The sequence below is a fragment of the Solea solea genome, chromosome 5, assembly GCF_958295425.1.
Source record: "Solea solea chromosome 5, fSolSol10.1, whole genome shotgun sequence".
Lineage (NCBI taxonomy): Eukaryota > Metazoa > Chordata > Actinopteri > Pleuronectiformes > Soleidae > Solea > Solea solea.
Window position 1 is genome coordinate 2,930,905 of NC_081138.1, and position 23,563 is coordinate 2,954,467.

The 23,563-nt window shown below is 42.8% G+C and overlaps 1 protein-coding gene across 1 annotated transcript; it reads left to right on the forward strand.

Annotated features, from left to right (window-relative positions):
• Positions 1 to 341: 341 nt before the first annotated feature.
• Positions 342 to 23,255, forward strand: alx4a (ALX homeobox 4a). Its single transcript, XM_058630129.1, has 4 exons — positions 342 to 1,043; positions 11,431 to 11,750; positions 18,658 to 18,786; positions 18,984 to 23,255. The coding sequence occupies exons 1-4, from the start codon at positions 650 to 652 to the stop codon at positions 19,302 to 19,304; spliced, it is 1,164 nt and encodes a 387-aa protein (XP_058486112.1). The 5' UTR covers positions 342 to 649; the 3' UTR covers positions 19,305 to 23,255.
• Positions 23,256 to 23,563: the final 308 nt, after the last annotated feature.

Below are 23,563 nucleotides of genomic sequence, written 5' to 3' on the forward strand. Positions count from 1 at the left end.
ATAGAAGTATCAGTGCTATAACCTGTCCTATAACCTTATAATTATTTAATAGAAGTCAGGGATTATTTGTGTTTAAATGCAGTTTAATCCACAAACCACAGCGCTGACTGACTGACTGACTGCAGGGACTCAAACCTCTGACTCTGAGCTGATGAACCATTACGAATGAAGCGTAAAATTGTGCCCTCTCCGCCCCAGTGCCATCACTCATCAGACGATATTCATATCCAAATTAGACTCATGTCATGTGTTAAGACCCCCGCCCCCTGTTTTACGATCATTTCTGCAGTTAATAAGCGACGTAAAGTCCACACACAATCACTGAGAGAGAGAGAGGCTGACGTGCGTGTGTCCCCTGATCCTGATCCATGAGGGAAGCGCGGTTTGGTTTGTGCGACTCTCCTCAAACCTGCGGGGAGTTTGGACTGTTTGGTCAACGATAGTGGTTCCTAGAAAAGATCTGAATCGTTTTTTATAACCAAAACCAGCTGCAGTGCATGTGTGTGTGTGTGTGTGTGTGTGTGAGATCATTATGTGGAGGTAGAGGAAGGGGCGTCTGCGCAAAAGAGAGAGAGAGACAGACAGGGAGAGAGAGAGACAGAGAGACAGAGAAGTTTGGTATTTTCCCTTCCCTTGACTTTTTTTAGGCATGAACGCCGAGACCTGTGTTTCATACAGCGACATGACATCCATGGATTCATATTATAGCCCCACTGCAGCGCAAGGTAGGGACCACCACCACCACCACCACCACCACATCACGGACCACTTTAGGACATCATTCCCCACCGCCGACACCAAATACAGCCCCATCACCGCCTTCCTGCCCAACAAAGGTCAGGCTTACGGAGGAGAGAAGAGCCGCAGCAGTCCCTTCCAGCAGGAGGGTCTGCAGTCATTGGATGCGGCAGCGGCGACGGGGCAAAGCACTTTCAGTAAATACCACCTGTTTATGCAGAGGTCCTCTTCCTGCAAGACACCCGAGGAGGAGGACGACGTGCACCAGGAGAGGGGACACAACGGCGCGCTCGTCTCGTGCTATGGTGAGTTTGAATAATAATATTAATCTTAATCAGATGATGATGATGATGTGGTCTACTGTCTGTGGAGAGGTTGTCAGTTATTAAACCTCTGTAGGTGTCTGTAGATTTCCATTCAGCACTTCTCTCAAAAATTATTGAATCATCTGCAGCAGAAGATATTTGATGTCTGACCTCGTGGTGTCTTGTTTCCCTGTGGTTGAGAAACTTCCCTGTTCTACGTGTTGGTGTTGAATTATTTGGGCCTTCTCAACAGATTCAGGCAAAAAATCACTCACTCAGTCAATCAATCAGTCACTTTCTCGACTGGATGTTCCGCGTAATTTAATCTACAAATCCACTTTCTACACTGATTCAACTCGAGATGAAATACAGTCTTATATTGTGTTGAACTGTGACCTTTGGAGATGATTTTATGTCTTTAATTAAATGTGGAGCCTGTCACTCATCCCCCCACATTCATCTGAGGAGGCGGTTAAAAGTTTCACTGGGCAAATAAATGGCACATGATACAAGAAGTGTGGCTGAGTAACGTATCAGATGTTGTGCTGTATAAATCCTGGAATAATACAGGATAATCTGCAGATGGATAAACCGCCTCCGCGCGTAAAAACGCACCAACAACCACGACATCCACGGCGCAGCAGTAACACATCTGAGAATAAGAGCAAAGGTTTAATCTTCCCCACTATCAAATTGTCCCTTTCCTTGGCCATCGAAATTAAATTAGCGCGCGTTTAATGCGATAATCTGCGCCGCAATCCGCACATATTGGAGCTGAGTCGGGACAATTGGATTAGCAGGTTTTCAGATGTCAGATGGAATACAATCAGTGAACTCCAAACAAGTCATATTTTCATTTGCATGATTGGCTCCAATTAGCTTTAATGGAGGCGGTGATGGCTGAGTGATGGGGGTGTAAATAAAGGTTTACGCCTCATTAGACACGCGGACACTTTGGAGCAGGAATAATCCGGGAATATTTTTATTTTTAATATTTTTTTTTCACCCCTTAAAATAAACGAAATAAAATCAAAAACTGCTGTAACTCTACACACACACACACGCCTTAAAATTATTTCCAGTGACAATAATTCTAGGATAAATCGACAGAAATTATGAGACAAAATAAACACAAAAAACAAACAAATAAAATAACAAATAAACCCTTTTTTCACAATAACTCACGTGTACGTTGCAATAAATGGTGAAAAATAAAAAATAAAAAAATAAAATGCGACTGCAGGATATATGTATATAAATGTTATATTAAATAAAACATATGGATTTCTCTGATGTAAACATGGTAATAACGTATTTATTTTCCTGTGAATGAAGCTGCAGATGCGCGTGTCCCTCAGTGCTCCAGTGACTCACTGTATATTTAGTGGAAGTGTATGGTTTCATGGGATGTTTTGACAGTTTGGGAGCGTTATAGCTCTCCAAAAAAAAAAAAACACGCAAAGTTTTCAAAACGCTCTGACAGGTTTTTATTATGGCTGTTAACTTTTTATCACCCAGCTCAGTCCTCGCGCACAGAGCCGGTAAATCCAGGCGAAATCTAATGTTGCTGTAAACAAGCGGCTTTAAATAAAAGAATAATTTAAAGAATAAAAGCTTTACAATATCTTATTTAATTTTATTTTAAATTTAAAGCATAATATGTTACAGTTAATTCAATACATTTTCGATTTATTTTGAATTTTCCGGATATAATCGATATAAAAAGATCAAATCTAGACATTGGGGAATAAATATGAACCTATATATGTTTTTTCTTCAGGGTATTTCCGGCTTTTAAAGTGAAATATGCAGAGTTTGTCGGTTGTTACTCAACACAAGGGTTTGAATTCATAATATCAGGATTGAGGATGAAGAGTGAAAGGGGAAAATAACGTGGAGGAGCTGCTGTGGCACAGTAATGCGACTCAGATGTCAGTTTATTCCTCTTTACTACACACACACACACATACTTCACACTTATTTTAACGCATTTTGTCCAAAATCATTCAATTAGAATTTGCTCTCATGTGTTAAAACATATTTTTTATAATATTTTTATAGTATAAATGAATGTGAAACAGGAACAGGGAGGCGATGATTCATGATTCCTGATGGTTTTATTGGAAAACGCTGGCGTGTTTCACTTCCTCCGACATTTCTTTGGTCAAACCTGTGTTTTACGCACGCACTGGGCCGCGGATTCGACGCAGTTGTCAGAGGTTTGTTTGTCTGTTGTAATTTGTGGCCTGATTGGTTTACTCAGCGTCGAACGTGTGACTCAGAGAGAGATTGTTTTCATGCTGCGAGCCACGAATGAGACGATGTTTTTGGCTGAAGGGAAACGGCACAAACTGTCTGACAAACATTTAGACAAACGCTCATTAGAGTCACTACAACACACTCTTTTACTGCTTTTGACCCAACGCAGTCGTGTTGTTAGTGAAATCAACAACAATACACATCCATATGTGTGTATTAGCAATGAAGAAATAAAAAAATAAATAATAATAATAATAATAAAACAGCTGAACAGGAGAATCACTCATGTCAGCAAAATGTAATGAAGCAAAAATACATTAAATAAACGATTTATTTATTTATTCGAGTATTGAGGGTGATTGCACATTAGCAAACGTCAACATGTTAATCTGCCAGATTATACATCCACAGGCCAATTTACATGGGCAGCTTGATGCATGGGAGAGAAAACAGGCGTAGAGGTTCGTATACAAGGAGAAAACAAAATGATAAATAAATATACATGAGGGAAAAAACAGCAGAGGCTGTGTTTCCCCTTCACTAAGACAATAGAAAACACTGCGTGTGATGCAACAACGGCAACAACCAGGACATAAGGACCAAGTGCTGTTGTTGAAGTGCATGTTTTCCAGTGTCCAGGTGAATGGAAAGGATGTTTCAGTCTTCACTCGCTCAGCAGCTGCGCGTGTCTCTGTAAAGCCCCGGAGACGACACCCTTCTCCTTTCTGGTTCGCCCCCGCGTGCTCGCTCAGTGTCTGAGGGGCCGCTGACCTCCAGGTCGGCTTTTCCTGCAGAGAGAATCCATTCGAAACCCCCCACCACCCCGTTTGAGAGTCTCTGGTGTCAAAGCTGAGCCCCCTCTGCAACATTTGGAGTCTAGTTTTACTCAGTCAACATTCAACAACCGCAGTAAGACAAAGGGATGTTGGTTTGTTGTCGTGTGGGTGTTGACTTGTAGGCCTAATTATACACTTAGTGGCCTCGTGCATGTCTTGTGTCACTGTTCGGTCTCTCCCAGCGACAGAGATGTGCGGGGTAATGACACTGGTGATTGTAGCCTGGCGACATGAAAGGCCGCAGATGAAACCATGAGTTGTTTCTCAGGCGGAGGAGGAATTCACTGCAGTTTTGCAGTGGCTGACAGTTCAACCGGCACTCAGCTGTGCATTGCCTCTTTTGTTCCCCCCCCCCCCCCTGCCCCTTCGCCATCTTTAACCCCGCGATGCAGTCCCGTAATGGCCGCGTGCACTGATTGGCGAGAGCAGGGAGTAATGGGAACCAGCCAAAGTGGGGGCACACTTCAGCGAGTCCGTGACATGAGTGGAGGCGACACGGACTCGGGTCCATTTCAGCGTTTAGCCCAAACGTTTGGCAGGATAATTTACATTAGGCTCAGTTTGCACGGTCGAGCGAGAGCGGCGGGGCGGGGGAAAAAAAAAGGGCGGCTCGCGACTTCCTTTGGTCTCGACGTCGCCGCGGCATGAAAAGTCAACGCTGATACGGAACCGACTGTGGAGGCCTGCACCACATTTCCCTCACGGTGTCTGATGCATTTTCTGTATGTGTCAGTCGCGGTTGAGACGTTTTTTCTTTTTTTTTTACTTGTTTTTAAGGTGTTGCGGGTTAGGGTTAGGGTTAGGGTTAGGGTTAGGGTTAGGGTTAGTGGAGCTTTTTTGAACATGTGAGACATTTTAGTTTCTGTCGTTTGGTTTGAAAACGTTGGAAAAGTGCTTGAAAAGTAAAAGACAAGTAAAAACAGCTATCAACGTTGGACCAGAAGCCAACATTTGAAAAGTGGTGCATGGTTGGTATCGTCGTTAGTTTGGGTCAGTTTTAGTTGATGATTTTATCCTCACACTATTACGCTGCCGTTTGGAAACTGTTGTTGTTCAAATGTTCCGATTTCTCCGTCTACAAATACTTTGGTAGGAGGAAGTGATCGGGCATTTCGTTAAGTCGGTTTGACAGCAAAGTATTTTTTTCATTTGATGTGCCCGCACACAAAAATGTACTTAGGAAAAAGAGTTGGGCTTTTTTTTCACATGGAATGCTCTTTTTCAGTCTTACAAACAAAATCACACAAGATGAAGGGAATTCTGTTTTGCTCCAAGGTCTGAGAAAAACATTTGGAAGAGAGCTGGCAGGAGGGAGGGAGGGAGGGAGGGAGACACAGAGGGGAAGAGTGAGAGTAAAAGAGTGTGTGAGAAGTGATTTATCAGTCTTCCTCTTTTGTGTGTGTGTGTGTGTGTGTATACTTGTATATGAATTTTGCACATGTAGCTGAACACACTGATGGATCTGCACAGTCAGCAGTGTTGGATTTCAAAGTGAACGGCTCCCGATCACATGGACACGCATGTCAAAAGAGACCCCTGTGTGTGTGTGTGTGTGTGTGTGTGTGTGTGTGTGCGCGGCTGAATCGTTTTTAAATTAAAATCTCAGTTTAAATAAATCATAAAGGCTGAATTATAGGATAAATGTTGGATATGCGCGGTTTACACACACACACACGACCTTTGACCTTTCTATAGAAATGATAAACATTAGTGTTTAAGTGCTTTATTTACCATATAATTGCAGCTTTTGATAATTATAATTGTTCTATATTTGATTGATCTCATCGAAGCGATCCTTACAGCATCTTTAAGTTCTCATCCTCACATTAGAATATGGACCAGTCAATATAATGAAGTAATGAGGATATTTCAGTCCAGTGTGTGTGTGTGTGTGTGTGTGTAGTCGTGTTATTTCTACTTTATTTGAGATGTGATTTTAAGAAGAGCAGAGGATTTGAATGCATTTTCAGCAGTGTTACAATCTGCTGCTGTAACCATGTAAACCATAATAACTACACACAGCATCTTTATCCATGTTAAAACAGTGTTTACACACTTGTTACACACTTTGTTTCTGAATTTCTGAAAGAGGAGGAGGAGGGGGGATCAAGAAAAGTTCATCTTATTTTACCTTATCTTATCTTTTCTCCCACTTCAATACTGAGAGATATTACAAATATGTACTGTATGTGTGACAGGGCCGTCCCCCTACGTAACACTTGCAGTTACGAACCGTCAAATCTGATCTGTAGTGAACGGGATTTTAATCCGATTGGAAGAGCGTCGCTGCTAATCTGAACGTAGCCTTAGTGACTGATGTAAACGCTGTGCAACGTTCAGCAGCTACAGTAAGAAGCCAGATATTTCCAGAGACACGACCTCGTACCTGCTGGACATGCGAGGAACATCTTGATTCTCAGGCGTCAGTGTCTTTCAGAGCTCCAAACTCAGACTTTTACCTCTCCCCATCATCAACTTTTCCTCCTCTCCTCGTGTCCTTTCCTCTGCGACGTTTGGATAATGCCCTTCTCAGTACGAGCCAAGGGTTGTTAATCACACTCTCCTGCCATGTGCGGTGTAATTTATGGCCGCTTCCTCTTTAACACAGTGAGCTGACCCCAGTCATCCCAGTCAATAAAGAGTCACGGACGGTGACCCGTCGCTTAACAGCCGCTTAAATCACGCTTTGATGTCGCCCCGTCATTTTCGCCCGCGAGCGATGGCGATTAGCTGTCGTCTGACCCACTGGAACATTGTTATGATGCCGTTATCATCACACTATAAACGCGAGGCGCAGCGGAAATATAAGGTGCAGTCCGTGTGAATGCTAGAAAAACAGTGGTTTGATTGGACATTTATATACTTTTGATACATTGATATTAACATGTTTAATTTCAGATTCTTTCCTTTTTGAGGTTTCTTTGCAGCATAAGCAGCGACTTCTCTCCGAACTGTGCTGTGACTTGGTCAGAGCCTCCAGTCGAAGGCTGCGTTTCTTTTTCTGGGCCAATAAAAATACTGAAGTTGAGCTTTTAGTCACAATTAAAATCGCAGCGTTTATCAGAAAAATCACAACGAGATGACTTACTTCCTAGCGCACCTTCACGTGTTGATACATACGCGTCAGATAAAGTGGGAAACAGCACTTTTTGTGTGTGTATTTCAGTTTTGCAGAGTTTTGCTGTGCACAGTAACAGATGTTGGATCCGAATGTTCATATCCAAACATTTTGCATGGCAATATTCTTTCGGATCGGAGACCTGGACACTACACAAAAATGTAAACGTTGGCTTAAATCGTCTTTTGTGTAATGGAAGAAGAACCAGGTTGTTCTCATAAACACGAGGATCGGTTTTTTTGACGCGGCATGTCCTTCCCGCCCCGCTCCCCCTCCTTCCACATAGATTACACCCCGGGAGGCGGTGTTTACAGTGAGAGCGTCTTATGTTCATCATACATATGGCGTTCTCTGCGGGAGGCTCCTCTCGCCGTTCACCTTGGGCAGCGTCGGAGAGCCTCGCGGCTCCAGAGGATCGCTTGGATAACAAGCGAGAGATTGTCACAATATTCCCCTCCTGCCAAAAAAACATCAGTGACATGCGATATAAACAATGGCCTTTGATCAACGAGAGGCCTCATGATTTCAAACAGTCTGACAGCTCTGGCCTTGTGGGGCCTGAGGGTGCCGGCCAGGGAAATATGAAGAAATATAGCAAATTTTTTGGTGGGGTAAAACCCATTCGCTCCCCTCAGACCTAACAGGATGTGTTGGTCATGAACACAGAGACTGTGTTGTGAGCGCAGAGACCCACAGCGAGTGGTCTGCCACCAAAACATGGCTCCGCAGCCCAAATCCTGCTCCAGCACCATTAGGCAGAACTTCTCAGAAACCAGAGGCATTTGCACGTTGGATCTGGGAGCGATGAATTGCATCTGGTCTCATACAATACAATACTGTCAGACAATACAGGGTCTGCATTGTGTGCAGTGTGGGCTTTCCAGCCAGTGGGGGAGGTTATGCTCTCCATGGAAGGATGAATGAAATAAAACAGCAGCTCCAGCTTATCTCAGCAAGCGCCATCCTAGCGCTGGCATTCGAAAACCGTAATACTTTTCTTGGAAACAAAAACATCCATGGCAACAAAACAGCAACATATAATAAATAGACAGATTTTGAAATTAAAATCAATCCGATGTTTGTTGGTTTGTTTTCTGAGTCATATCAGCTGTTTTTCATTTTTGAGCATATTTCGCCGCACATCATATTTTCCCCTTAAAAGGTCTAGTGTGTAAGAATTATTGGCATCTAGTGGTCAGTCTGCAGACTCCAACAAACAAAGGAGTCCTCTCCAAAGCGGTTCAGATAACTTCAGCGGCCTTTGCATATACCGGCAAGGATGTTTGTTCACACACTCGGGCTGCTGTGGTGGAATGGTGTCTCGTTCCAAAGCCTATGAAAACCAAATAATATGAATCTTAGGTATCGTACACTTTTGAAAATATACGTATGGGTTCATGCCAATAAACCCACTAAAAGTACTTTGAAAAGTAACTTTAATGGCTTTTTAAAAGTAATGTATCAAGCAGTGGTATTCGTTATTTTGCATTACTCGTGCACTTTAAGTTGCATAAAACATATTATTTGCATAAAACCAAGCCATGGGGACTGCATCTACAGTAGTGTACTGCATCCTAAAGTGTGCAGACCATCCACTGTGGCGCCCCCTAGAGAGGGAGAAGCCCAAAGCAAAAAATAAAAAGGTGCACAAAACAACTTGCATAACAAAAAAAATAAAGTGGGACTTCACAAAGATCTTCAACACACTTTTACAAGCTAGTTACTGTACATAAGTAAACAGCTAGAGGTCAAAGGTCAGCTATAGGTAACCCTTACTCTGAAGCACATGAGACAACACAGCGTAGCTTCTCTTACAAACCTTTACACACACTTTGTGTTACTATTTTTCTTCTGATAAAAATAAATAAAATAGTCGTTCTCTTGTTGCCATGCGTCTGTGAGAGAGACACAACGTGCACAGCGAGCTATCCGTTCACCACACCTTGCAGGACGTGCCCAAACATGGCAGTGAGATGAAGGTCAGTGATGAGAACAGCACGCACACACACACACACACACACACACACACAAGCTCTAACCCGACAAATCACTGGAGGTCTCTGCAGATGAGCCAAGACGTCCGGAAATAACTTCACCTCAGTTGCTACCGAGACACAGGAAGGTGCAGTCCAGTCACACGTACCCTCATCATCATCATCATCATCAGCAGCAGCAGCAGCAAATCTATTTTTGTGAGGTCATGTTTGGCTGGTCCACACAACTTTAACGGGCTTTTTGAGGACTAAGACCTGGTTTTAGGATAGAGGTTAGAGGATAGAGGACGTGTGTGTGTGTGTGTGTGTGACCGAGAGCTTCCTAGAAATGGCTCCACAGCAAACGACCTCTATGTGACTCCACATACTGATGTGCGTAACCTCGACCACATGCAAGACGGATAAACAGAGCCGAGGAGTGATGTGTGTGTGTGTGTGTGTGTGTGTGTGAGAGTTTGATGATGATTGGTACAAAAAACAACTTTCCGCGGTTGTAAATCAAGGCCAGGGTGTTTGTTCGTCTGTGCCATTTTAAAGGAAACATGGAACTCAGACTCACACGACAATCGATAATTAAAAAAAAACAAAATGACTGATTTTACAACTGGAGGCAAAAAAAAATGCACAAAACTATTTGTAAAATGTGGGGGAGATTATGCATTTGTGCAGATACACAATGCTGATTGGAAAGACAACACCAACAAGTGTTATTTAAGTTAAACTAGTGCTTAATGATAAAAACCAGAGCAGGTGCTACTCACTCAGGTGATCTTCATCCATGCGACGACCTGGAAGGTGATTGGATCCCGGGGATCACCTGACCACATCACAGGTGTGTGATGACCTGCAGAGAGAAACCCAAAACCAGACAATGAGCCCGTCAATCATGACGTAGAAGAAGACATTTCAATTATCGATTATCTCCTCCATTAATCGAGTAATCGGTTGGTCCATAAAATGTCAGAAAACGTTAGAAACGTTGTCTCGTTTTGTCCCCAAACCAAAATGATTCACTTTTAATGACATCTTTGTTTTATGGAAGCAAAGAATTGAAGACAATATTCACATTTAAGAAGCTGAAACAATCGGAAATCTTGTTTTAATCATGAAAAAAAGCTTCAAACCGATGAATCGATTAATTTAGTAATGGATTAATCGAGGGATTGTTTCAGCTCTACTCTTCAATTATGCCACTTTATCCACGCACGGTCACTTCCTGTGATGAATTATACATTTTAGCGTAGGCTGTACACAGAGGGAAGCAGCAGGATGATCATGATGCTGACATTTAAACACCTTTTCCATTTTAGTGAATCTTCACAAGATTCACTTAAGGCTGTTTATTGTGAAGAAAACTCCGCCTCTCAGTGGAAAAGAGGGCGTGGAATCGAAATGGTCCGTCCTCTGACAACATCACTACAGCAGCTCGGTGTTTTATTCGCGTGCTTTTCCAGAAGTGATGGCTACATCAATGACATTCAATCGCCGCAGTAAACTACGTGTAATTCACGACGTGGCAGGAGATAAGAAAACATTATTCTGGTGGGAACTGGCTAATGAGCCTCTCTATTATTCACTTGATTATTCTCGAGATATTAGAAACATCACAGCGATTTTTTAAGTGACAGCAGCTGTTACGTATGGGCTGAAAGATTTTATGAATTATAAAGCAGGTGCATTTTTGTGTGGACGTTTGAAACTCCGCGTCCCGAACGTCAAAAAAGACAGTTTAATGCTTTGACTGAGACACTAAAAAGAGAGAGTTAAGGACCTTTGAAGTCTGAATATGAACAGATTTCCCCTTGTACTTTATTGTCTAATTCATCTGGAGGATCCACACACATGACTTTCATCAGTTCACTGTGCTATGCGGCCCAAATCCCGAGGAGTAGCAGTAGATCATTACGCACATTTATCTTATGTTACTTTTATTTGCCGTCCACAGAAAGTGAGTGACTGTGTCTCCCGGAGCCAAGTTATAACACAACTTTTTTGTAATAACTCTCATACTTTCCTGTATTTTCACGTATTGACAACATTTCACAAAACACTTAGACATTTACCTAAATACAGTGGAATTTGAACCACTGAGAAGTATCAGGGATTTCAGTTCTGGTCCCTACCCTTCCTATAGTCTTTGAACTGTACCACGTTGACCTTCACTTTTCCTTCTTCTTCAGGTAAAGACACTTCAGGTCTGACCGACACCGAATTGGCTCCAGACTCCGACCCGCCGGGAATGGACACCAGCTACCTGGCTGTGAAGGATCAAGGCGTCAAGGCGTCCTCGGACAGGCTGCCGGGCGCCGACTTGGCGAGTCCTCTGGACAAAAGCGATGGCGGCGAGAGCAACAAGGGCAAGAAGAGGCGCAACCGCACGACCTTCACGAGCTACCAGCTGGAGGAGCTGGAAAAGGTTTTCCAGAAGACGCACTACCCTGACGTTTACGCTCGGGAGCAGCTGGCACTGAGGACAGACCTGACCGAAGCTCGTGTGCAGGTAAGGAGGCGGTCCTTAACTGTGTCATTCTTACATATATATATAAAAAATGTTTGATTCAAACCACAGTCAGATAAGTTCACACAATCCTGTGTGGAACCTCTATCAACCACACTGTGATTCTTATTTGACCTCGTGTTTCTTCCCTGGAGGGGTCTCAACCGAACCTTTTGAATGACGTATTCCCCTCCTCGCCTGAGGTGGCGCTGCATCAAGAATTACTGAAGGCGAAGAAAGCTTCTGCTTCCTCCAGATAAGAGCAAAACATGGAGCTGCATCAAATCCTAGCGATTTATGTGAACATACGAGACACTTTTCTCCCAGCTATCGTTCTACTATGTATGTTTTGGTTGTGTTTACCCACAATGCCCTGCACTGTAGTACGCTTTCTGCATTTGGTTCCCTTGAAGCGAACCAAGACCTAGGCGGACCAGAGTTCGCTTCATTGGTGCACATCGGAGTTCGGTTGCGCGTTCACACGTCCACAAACGAACCGGACTCTCCGGGCAAATGTCTCCACAGACATGAAAACGAAACAAACCGCTATACTGAGGAACACAGAGAAAGCTGTGTGGAGCTGATGGGCTTTGAAAGCATTGTGTAACAGTTACAACGGTATTTGTTTATATTTAAAAGCTCCACATGGCTCTTCAGAACTTGTGTCGCCCGGTGACATCGCGATTTGTAACAGCAACAGCAACATTGTGCTACTAAGAGAGGCTGAGGCTGCAAACTGAAAACACAAAGCCACACCCCCAAATATGCCTCTAACCCCACCCATCCCTGCGCTGCTGCTGTATACACACAAACGCTCCCTCATTCTGGTCCGACATTATTATACAAACAGTTACACTGTTTCTGTTCACTAAGACCAAACTGTCAAAAGTTACACACTGCAGCTTTAAGCGGGAACGCCGTGCGGAAAAATATGCAAAAAATGAAAAACAAAACCAGCTGATAGAAGAAAAAAAAAGAGAAAGAGAACTCAAACCAACAAACAACAGATTGAGTTTGATTTAAAAGCTTTCTATTTTCAATAATAGAGGAGTTTGTTGCCAATAACTTCATATAATGACCGTCCCGTCAATAGGTAAGAGGAGTTCTTCGTGCAAAAATAACACAATCTCATGGATCCTTCAACATCTGCGGCACTGCAGAGATAACGTCACTCACAGAACAACACCAGAGATTTATCTGGTAATGTGGGAGTCATGGGGTGAGAGTGGGGGAGTGGGAGCTAACAGAGGCCAGTGGGGCCCAGGGGAGCCGAGAGGTTTGAGCTGCCTGGGCCTCATATGTGCCGCTCTCGGGGAGCAGGCTTTCCCCTCAGCTTTCATCATTCCACGCCGCCGTGTTTCCACTTCTCCACGGCGTTTGGAGCCGACTTCTGCTCAGGTGTGAGGTTTGCCGCACCTCGCTGAACGCAGCAAATGGGTTTATGACTGCCGTAATGCAGAGATGAGACCTCCACCGTGTTTCTGTGTATGTGTGGTGTCCGTGTATGTACGCGTGCACCACGGACCGCTAAAGCCTCGGGATTTTCTCTGTTTTTCTTTCATTAACGTCCGGCCCAGACAAGAATGTGTCCCTGCTGTGGTCTCCAAGGTAGGTGTAAAACCTTTCCCATGGGCCTTTAAGCAAGTCACCAATACCTATGGCAATGTTTTCGATTCAAAGGAGGCTAAAAGTGCTTCATCGTCATGGATGCAGTCAATTAAAGCTCATCTTCTACATGACGGTGGCCAGAAAAGGTCTGCAGTGGAAGACAGGAAGTCTGCGCAGCCACGGGGTTATAACTCAACCCTGCAGTGTGTGAAGATATGCTGCTCCTGCTCCACTGCTGCTGCTCTCTGCTGCTGCTGCTGATGCTCGACTACCCCGGACCCGCCCGCCTCAGATGGATGTAGCTTTAGAGCGCTCGGCTCTCCCAGCGGCCCTCTCAAACACTCGGCTTAAAAAGATAAAAGACGCGAGACGCCTTGTCAGTCAGTCCAATGGAACTCTTTCACACGCAAAAAAAACAAAAAAAAAACACTCGCAGCTTTTGAATTCTGCATCTGGAGTGAGAGGAAAAAAAAAACAGAGAGTCATAAAACGTCATAAAAGTCTTTTACTGCTGCTGCTGAAAATTTTTGTTCCAACTTTTGAAATTTCAAAGCCTTTTCATTTAAATGTTTTTTTTTTTAAAAAAAAGTATAATCCTGAGAAGTGTGGTTCTTCTCAGCTTTTAGTTCTGAGGGTGTTTGTTTTTTCCTCGCTGGGTTTCAAAAGGAGCAAGGAAATACAGATCTGAGTGAGCAGGCACTGCAGATACATATAAAGGTCAGAGGTCAGGGGTCGGAAGGGGGGGGGGGGTCAAAAACATCTCATCTCTCAGATTCGCAGTTCTTTTAGTCCAAAGATCTCGCGGAGCTGAGACAGCGTCCGACATGTGGAGTTCACCATGAAAACACAGGTGTCAGTGCGGGGTTTGTGCACCCAAAGACGAAATGGCAGGAAAACCTGATCCGTGAAGGACAGAAGACGACGTACTTCCTGTTCAAATAGTCAAGTCGTCTCCATAGATTAAAGGTCCAGTGTGTAACAATGAGGGAGGTGGTTCGCAGAAAAGGAAGATACTACTTATAAGTATGTTTGTGTAGGTGAATAATCCCTTTACAAGTGACATTGTTTGAGTTTTTGCTGCCATAGGAATATATATATATGTATATATATATATATATATATATACACATACATATATATATACATATATATATTATATTTGTTTCTACAGCAGCCTGAACAGAAAAATCAGTCAGAGCAGAAACTTACGATGCAAACAAAGAACAACATCCTCTCTGGTATACTAAGGTCAGCATAGTAAGTAAAAAGTCAAAATTATAAGATAAAAAAGTCATAATTATGTAATAAAAAGCCATAATTATGAGATAAAAAGTCAAAATTACGAGATAAAAAGTTTAAATTACCAGATAAAAAGTCAAAATTACCAGATAAAAAGTCAAAATTACGAGATAAAGTCAAAATTACCAGATAAAAAGTCAAAATTATGAGATAAAAAGTTGCAATTATGTGAAAAAAGGTCTAAATTATGAGATAAAAAAGTTACAAATTATGAGATAAAAAGTCATACTTAAGTCAAACTCATAATTTCGACTTATTTTGAGGATATTTTTTATTATCAAGGCTGTTTTACCTCTTTTTATTTTCTGGCAGAAGTGGGCTTCCATACATTTGTGATTGTGGACTGTAAGTTGGCCACAACAAGCTATATAAACAATGCAAAACATCATTTGACAGTGTTTTAGTATGAAGTATGATGTTCTGACAATCTATCAAAATCTGTTCTTCATTTTTACGAGTAAAGCTGCTCACAGACAGACAGACAGACAAACAGACAGACAGACAGGCGCTGGCAACAGCAGAACCTCCCTGGTTGAGGTAATTAAGAATGAAAGAAAAAGAAAAGAATACATTTATATTACTGTACATCTAAAAGACAAAAAAGAATTGAATGAGTCCAGTCTGGGTAAAGCAGATTAAAGGCAGACGTCTTATAATCTGATATATTCCTCTATGATAAACAGTGTCCTGGATTTACCGTTAATGGACATGAGAAACGTGAAATGATGACTTTGGGGGGGAAAAAGGGAACAAACTTCCATTTAATGAAGTACAACAGTGGTCAGAGGTGTTTCCCTGATATTATTAGTGGTGTAGGGGTGTTGGAAAACTGAAGCCAGGCTCAACCTTGGATTTCTGTTTGACTTTAGTATGGAAGCTGACATGAGTGACAGCAGAGGCGGGTTATCAATCCTCTGAGCCGCTCTCATACTTCAAAGTGTTTTGGGGCTCATACAGCTCTCCTGCTGGGGCCAGTTTGGCATTTCCCTGCTCTTTCTCTCCGAGGCTGTAACATAAATAAAGCCTCATTGAAAGTCCACCAGCTACTTAAGCTGTCAAGGTCTTTACCAATTACTGTCACAATGCAGTGTGTGCAACACAAAAATATGTTCTCCCGGTATAATCGCCAACAGACTTGGCAAACGGCCGAGAGAATGAGCAGATGAGAGCTGTTTGCTTTCACTGTATATTGAGACATGAAACAAAAATGCTTTCTGGCATATTTTCAAACATCTTTTAACACATTTGAAACTCAACCAGGGACACTAAAGATATAACTGTTTGGCTTTTTGCTGCCATAGAAAAAGCCGTATATTTGTACTTAAGGGAAGGGTCTTACCTTAAAGTCATACTTATGGGATAGAAAAGTTGAAACTATGTGAAAAAATGTTAATGAGGAGATAAAAAGTCATAATTATAAGGTAAAAAGTTGAAAGTATGCGATAAAAAGTCGTAATTATGAGATAAAAAGTCATAATTATGAGATAAAAAAGTTGAAATTATGAGAAAAAGTCAATTATAAGATAAAAAGTCATAATTATAAGATAAAAAGTTGAAAGTATGAGATAAAAAGTCATAATTATGAGATAAGAAGTCAATTATGAGATAAGTCATAATTATGAGATAAAAAGATGAAATTCTGAGAAAAAAAGTCATAATTATGAGATAAAGTCATAATTATGAGATAAAGTCATAATTATGAGATAAAAAAGTTGAAATTATGAGAAAAAAGTCAATTATAAGATAAAAAGTCATAATTATAAGATAAAAAGTTGAAAGTATGAGATAAAAAGTCACAATTATGAGATAAAAAGTCAAAAGTATGAGATAAAAAGTCAAAAGTATGAGATAAAAAGTTGAAATTATGAGATAAAGTCAAAATTATGAGAAAAAAGTCATACTTATGAGATAAGAAGTCAGTTATGAGATAAGTCATAATTATGAGATAAAAAAGATGAAATTCTGAGAAAAAAAGTCATAATTATGAGATAAAAAGTCGTACTTATGAGATAAGAAGTTGAAATTATGAGATAAAAAGTCATACTTCATTCAAACTTATAATTATGACTGTATATTGAGACATGAAACAAAAATGCTCAAAAAGGCATATTTGCAAACACCTCTTTAACACGTTTAAAAGTCAACCAGAGACACTAAAGATGTATATTTAAACTAACATGGAGAGGGAAATGCAGGCAGGTTAACCCTCTGCTGCAAAGTTTAACTAATTAAAAAGTTAATCGATGACATTGAAACGAGGGCTGAACAATTAATCGAAATTTCAATATTTATTAAAGCCAAAATATCATTTTAGATTCATTATTGTCACAGATCTGCACAAATATCACACAATACGTCTTTTTTTTTAATTGAAAATTACAATAATGATGTAAAAATTCCTGTCAAAATAATCTCAATTAGATATTTAATCACCCTAATTGAAACTTAAATATTTTGTCTCTGTTATCGAGGAATGATCAGTTTTCAGCCTCAGTATTGCGGGAAGCATTGGGACTAGAAATTTCAAATGCGATTTAGACAATAATAGATCATTTAGACATAAAAGATTTGTTATCTCTTTAATGTTAAATTATTGGTGCTGAAGAATTTACACAAAAAGTCTTTCGGTTTTTATTTCTTTAAAGGTCCAGAAATTGAATATACCGTATATTTATAATTGTTTTAAAAGTCAAATTGGTTAAATGTTTTTTGAAGCTTTACAGTGAGTACTTTATACTGTATGTACACATGCTTTATGGAGCTGTGTCCTGAAATGTCATACTAACTACTACTAATAATAATAATAATAATCATAATAACAACAATAATAAGAGTGGAAGTGATTCATTTGGGTGAATTCCAGAGAGCAGAGCGGCTAAAACTGTGTTTTATGTTGTTGGTTTTTATTTTAAAAGACACGTTTACGGTATATTTGAACAACAAATATTCAACTTTTACCTCTTCCCTGTACATCGTGTCAACCCTGTCCCTCAATAACGTCCCTGCTGAGCTCGACTATTGGAAATGACATAAATCCTTTGGTTTCTGATGGCGTTGACAGGAAAGCTAATAGTGAGCGGAGGAACAGGAGGTTTTTTTTCCCACATCGTGACCTCACTGCCAAAACCGAGCCTTTGAAATGTATATACTCGCTCGTTTAAAACCTATCAACTCGATTTCTATTTAATTCCAGAGACACTCTGGGTTTCTGTGAAGACAGCGAGGCAAACGGCGTTTGAAAAACATCAAGAACAGAAAGGATTACGTCCGCTGCTCTGTGTGTGCTTCTTTAATTTAAGAGGAGACAGCGTCTCAAAGCCCGAGATTTAGGCCGCAGGAAATTAAAAAGGAAAATGCAAACAAACCGCAGTTATAATCCCGTCTCGCGTTTCAATTTCCCATATTGCCTCCACTGATCTATAGTGAAGTGTGAGCAAAGAGCTGGAGACATGATGACGCGACAGAAAAGTCTCTTTGTTTTGAAATTTGTGCCACAATCTGCCCGGTTACGATCAGACGTAGAGTTAAACTTTGACTTAAACTGCACACACATACATTGAGATTAATTAAAGCTGCAGTGTGCAACCTTTGGGAATTTGTTTGCATGCAAAACTATTGGCGCATTTTTTGAGTTTCCAAAATATCCAGTCTCATTTGGGTCAATATTTTCAAACAGCACTTTTTTAAGAAGCAAAAACACATATTTAATCATTTAATAATTCAAAAATATTGTATTTTGTGTTTTTTTTGTTTGGGGGCGGGCCTTAGGAAGGCAAAGTTACGCACTACAGCTTTATGTGCTGCAGATATTCTCTGCACGAGATCATTTTTTTTTACATTTTAAAAGGGAAACTTAGATTTGTATCTGTGCAGAAGTATTTCCTTCAGGTTGAAGTGGAAAGTCCCGGCCCCGGTCAGCGTTTCTTCGTCTCACCGTGACCGCAGAGTTTTCTCAGATAAGATCACGGACGACATCTCACACTCGGACGTTGTCTCTGTGCAGGTTTGGTTCCAGAATCGACGAGCGAAATGGAGGAAGAGGGAGCGCTTTGGTCAGATGCAGCAGGTCCGGACGCACTTCTCCACGGCTTACGAGCTGCCTCTGCTGACACGACCTGAGAACTACGCACAGGTACAGAACGAGCACTCACAAGAACTGTGGAAGTCATGTGAGAAGAATGAACCAATCAGCTTCTCCTTCAACGTTTTTTTAATGATGTATTATTATTTTTGTTTTTTTGGTTGCTTAGTAACGATTGATGCAGCTGCTGGATAAAAAGATGTCGTAGATCTTGGCCCTGACAGCCTGATTTTTCATTACCATTCCAGATCCAGAACCCCTCCTGGATCGGAGGCAGCAGCGCCGCGTCTCCCGTGCCGGGCTGTGTGGTCCCCTGCGACACCGTGACCCAGTGCATGACCCCTCACCCCCACTCTGCCAGCGGGGTGTCTGATTTTCTGGGCGTGCCGAGCCCCGGGGGTCACGTGGGGCAGGCTCACATGGGCAGCCTGTTCGGAGGGTCCCCCGGCATGGCCGCCGGCATCAACGCGTACGAGCTCAACATGGACCCAGACCGCAAGTCGTCCAGTATCGCCGCCTTGCGCATGAAGGCCAAAGAGCACAGTGCAGCCATATCTTGGGCCACATGATGCGTCAGTAAATGCTGGATGGGGGAACTTGTTGACCCCCCCCGCCCCCCCCCCCCTGCCCCCCAGAGGCCGAAACAAACCTACCATGGCACGAAAGTAGAGAATTGTGCGGGCGACGGTGACTACCTTTATGAATGTTGCAATAGAATAATTATGCAAACACACGGACGGATGAAGACAAACGATTTTGGGTAAGATCAGCGGCGCCGTTCTGCCGCGTGTCAGCAGCTCCGGCGGGAGAGAAAGCGGCCGCAGCGGGAGGCGGATGCTGTGCCGTATAACAGATGTTGCCGTGTACAGGAAAAAGTCAAAAAGTTAGAGAAAAAACAAAAAGAATATCAAAGAAATCCATGCACTTATTTGCTAAAATACAGGAAATTCTGTTGTAGTTCCTCGTTCAGGTGCTGTTTTATTTTTTACCTTGTTATTTAAAGTTTGGAGTGTTCTTCTTTTTATTTCTTTGCCCTGACACAACTACAAAAATTCACATTTAGGTTTGTGCCGTGTAAATATTATTTGTAAAAGACAGCCTTTATCAGCGTTAGCACGTGCCTCACCTGAAGTCGCGTCGGTGCTCGGATAAAGTTACCGAAAAAAGCATTTATATCCAGTATTTTAGTAACTGCGGAACTCAAACGTGCCTCCGTCTCAAAGTCAACAGAGACAGATCCACCTGCCGCACCTGAGAGAGGGGGAGGGAGAGAGGGAGGAAGGCACGGAGGAGGAAGGCGGAAGTGTCCGTGGGCGCACAGGGAGCAGGGGCGCAGCAGGCCTGCTGCTCTCCGGGCTGCGGAGAGCCAGCTCTGTTTTCACCACGACAGACTCTGAGTGGACGTGACTGTGCCCTGTGCATTTCCACTCTCAGGAGTTCCAGAGAGAAGTGCCTACTCGTCAGTGGGAGCCGCCAGAAATAACAGGGGGGGGAAAAGCAGCAGCTCTCACCTTTGAATCAGAGGCAGCTGGTGGACGAAGCACTGAAAGGACGTCAGTGTTCAAGCGCCTTTAACTCGACAGTGATTGACAGATCGATACTCACGACAGCAACAATGGAACCAATCGGCCACATTAACGCAGACCTTAAAGGTCCAGTGATATGTAATATTTAGGGGCTTTATTGGCAGAAACTGAACATACTACGCATAAGTAAGTTTGTGTTATATGGCTTCGTGTGTCTTTTATATTTCTGCAGCAGCTCCAACAGATAAAACAGCCACTTTTTCTCATTTTGACGCAGAAGAGACGCAAACTAAGAACAATGGGGGTTTTTTTTGGTATGCAAAAGTCAATATTATGTTCTTTTGAGAATATTCAGATAACCCAAACATTATTATTATTATTATTACTTACCATTAATCCCATGAGGTTGAACTCTTTGTTAAACGTTTGTATCCTCGGTGTGGAACCAGAAACTCTTCCAAACGCTACGTTGTCCACTCAGGACGAAGGTCTACCGTGTGTGTGTGTGTCCTCCATCTTCACAGCAAACAACACACCACTGTTTTCTTCCTGTGATGGGCCAAGAGGTCATTCATAGTGGATGTTTAGGCCACGCTGCGCTCACAGCGCACTCTGCTGGACCACTCAGTCATGACTGAGTCTGCTGTGCTTCTAGGCTGTACAGTATATTTTGAACTCCTCCAGGTTCAAATCTAAATTTGACAGCCACGTCTCAGCGTTAGATGTCGCTAATTCTGACACGCTGAACCTTTGAGGTGTAATAGACGCAGCGAGTCACGCGGCGGGGTTGTGGTAAGGGCTGTTGCCTTGCAGCAAAAAAGACCCAGTTTTGGGGGAACCAGGGACTGGGGTTTTCTCCACAGGGGTTAATTGGACACTCTAAATGAACAGTTAATGGTTGTTTGTGTCTGTGTGTTGGTCCTTGAAGTTGGACTGGTGACCCGTGCAGCAAGGTGTTACCCCCCATCTTCTTACCCCTGCTGGGATCGGCACCAGCAGCCCTGTGACCGTCATGTAGAGGTACGAGCATCGTCATCAACCAGACTCAGGGGCCAAATTAATCTCCACCCCCCCAACTCTCAGACTGACTCCAATTCCTTTTTGTAATCATTTATTTTGCAAACAGGAAGTTCAGTGTCAGCTGAGTTCTGTGTTATCATGTTGTGGCTTTACAAAAACGCGCGGAGAGGTGTGTAGTCACGTCGTCGTGCAACACACTCACCTCCTGGAATCAGTTAGCGTTGGGGCACCGGTTGGTTTTGTGGGTCTCGGGTTTCTGCCATGTGTACCGTGTTGCGTTTGCTGTCCTTGAGGTGAACTTGGAGGCAACAGGAGCCCAATTGCGGCTATTAACCTCGAAAAGGTTAATCCAGTCAAAGTAGGGAGAGCAGAAGACGTTCGCGGCCGCACTGCAGTTGTTTTTTTTAAACACCGTGTACAGTATTTTACCTGTTTTAATACGACCACTGACATGTCAGAGTAAAGGAGCTTCCTGTTTACTGCTATCTGAGCTTGGAGCAATATGTCTTGTGTTTGTCTCTGTGTGGAACGAGATGAGGTCGAGGTTCAATTTCACCAGAGATAAGCATCATCTCTCTGAACCTCAAACATTTCCTTATGTCCATGTTCTCGTATCATTTATATATTCACAAACTAAAGCTTGTTTTCGCCCCCGTGGTTACGGCCTCCTCCAGTGACAGGAATAGCAGATGAGGTAATAGGCGATGAGGGTTGTGCATGTTCTCCCTTTGTTTCCGCGGTCTGGTTTTAAGCTCGAAGCATAACAGCGGGTTTCATGGTCTTGAAAAGCGAAACCCGATACCCCGTGGTACACCTTCAGGCTGAGCGACCGTCGCTAATTCTCTAAACTGAACCACATTCGCTGTCCTTCTGGGCAGGTAAGAGAAGCAGAGCGCAGGCCGTGACCTGTCAGCCGAGCCAATCACCCGCAAGTCGCCCAAATTAAATTCACGTCTTCTCTGCGCTCCAAATCCAAGGCATGTGCACGATCTTGACCACCGATCTCAAAAGGGGATTGGGTCTCCACACAAACGTGGATGTTGGGGGAGAGGGGGTTGGACGGAGGGCGAGCCCGGGAGGGCGTCTGCTGTGTTCCGGTGTTCTGGGGAAAAAAAGGACAGTGCACACAGCTGCGCTCGAGGGGTAAATGCAAAACAAACATGCCTCACACATGCTTCCCCCTCAGCTGTCATGGCTCCGCTTTCAAAGTTTTAGCCCCCGCCTCCTCCTCCTCATCACCCACCTCAGCAGCATCCCACTGTCTCTCATTTTAACTCACTTCCACTTTGTCCACTGGCCCAAAGCTGCAGCCACGCCAACACCCTTACTCCCCCCCCTCCCCACCCCCACCGCAGGGTCCAGCCAAAGCAGGAAGGCTTTTTAATTAACACTGAGCCATGTGGAGGACGTGCACTGCTGCAGTATTGTATATCAGGACAGACATGGCTGTCCATCTTCGAGCTGGTTTTTAATGACCGTTCCTCTGAACACGTCGCCTACTTGCCTTCAGGAGCTCAGGTTTACACAAAAGACAGTTTCTCAACTTCTCCACGTCACGTCTTCCTCCGCCCCTCTTTTAATCTCCTCTTTTAAAAACACGTTTAAAATGAGTGTTAATTCAAAAGCGTCCTCCTCCTGTATGCTGCATAGATAAGTCCATGTCTGATTGATGACGTCATCGGCCACTTTTCTCATTTTCTTATACTACTGAAGTCAGACAATCAGTATATGAGTAATGTGTGTTAATTAGATGTTTTATTTTGAGACAATTTATCAAGCATTCTTTTTTTTTTATGTTATTTTATTTGGTGGTACATTGTAACGTTGTATTTTAAATGTTGTGTTTTCCCCCCCTCCCCCTTGATACGTAAAAATTTTACGTGTGGCTTCAAGCTGCCTTCTAAAAACGAGTGTATGAATTTACTCATGCTTGTGTTACATTTGTGTGTGATTAAAGTACAATAAGTTATTGCACATCCTTTGTGAATGGTTGTGTTTCGTTTTCGACTTCCTGTGATGGCAACAATTGTGTGAACAAAGCCTCTCAGTTCACCAGCTTCAAACACACTGAAAACGTTGGTGTTAAGGAAGGAAAGAAAGAGTGAATTTGCTCTGGTTGCACGGCTCCACCCAGTCCAAATATTGTGTCATCCCTGCAGTCGCACCCTGAAATCCCCACGCTTCCCGGCGCCTTTGAAGGGACACGAGTGCTGAAACGAGATCGCACGACGCACAAAAGTATCACACTAATTGAAGTTGACAAAAATACGAACTGCGCCCTT

Coding starts and splice junctions, on each gene's coding strand:
- alx4a (XM_058630129.1), top strand. CDS start 650: ATGAACGCCGAGACCTGTGTTTCATACAGCGACATGACATCCATGGAT. Junction 1,044..11,430: donor CGCGCTCGTCTCGTGCTATG/GTGAGTTTGAAT, acceptor CTTCTTCTTCAG/GTAAAGACACTTCAGGTCTG. Junction 18,787..18,983: donor GACCTGAGAACTACGCACAG/GTACAGAACGAG, acceptor TTACCATTCCAG/ATCCAGAACCCCTCCTGGAT.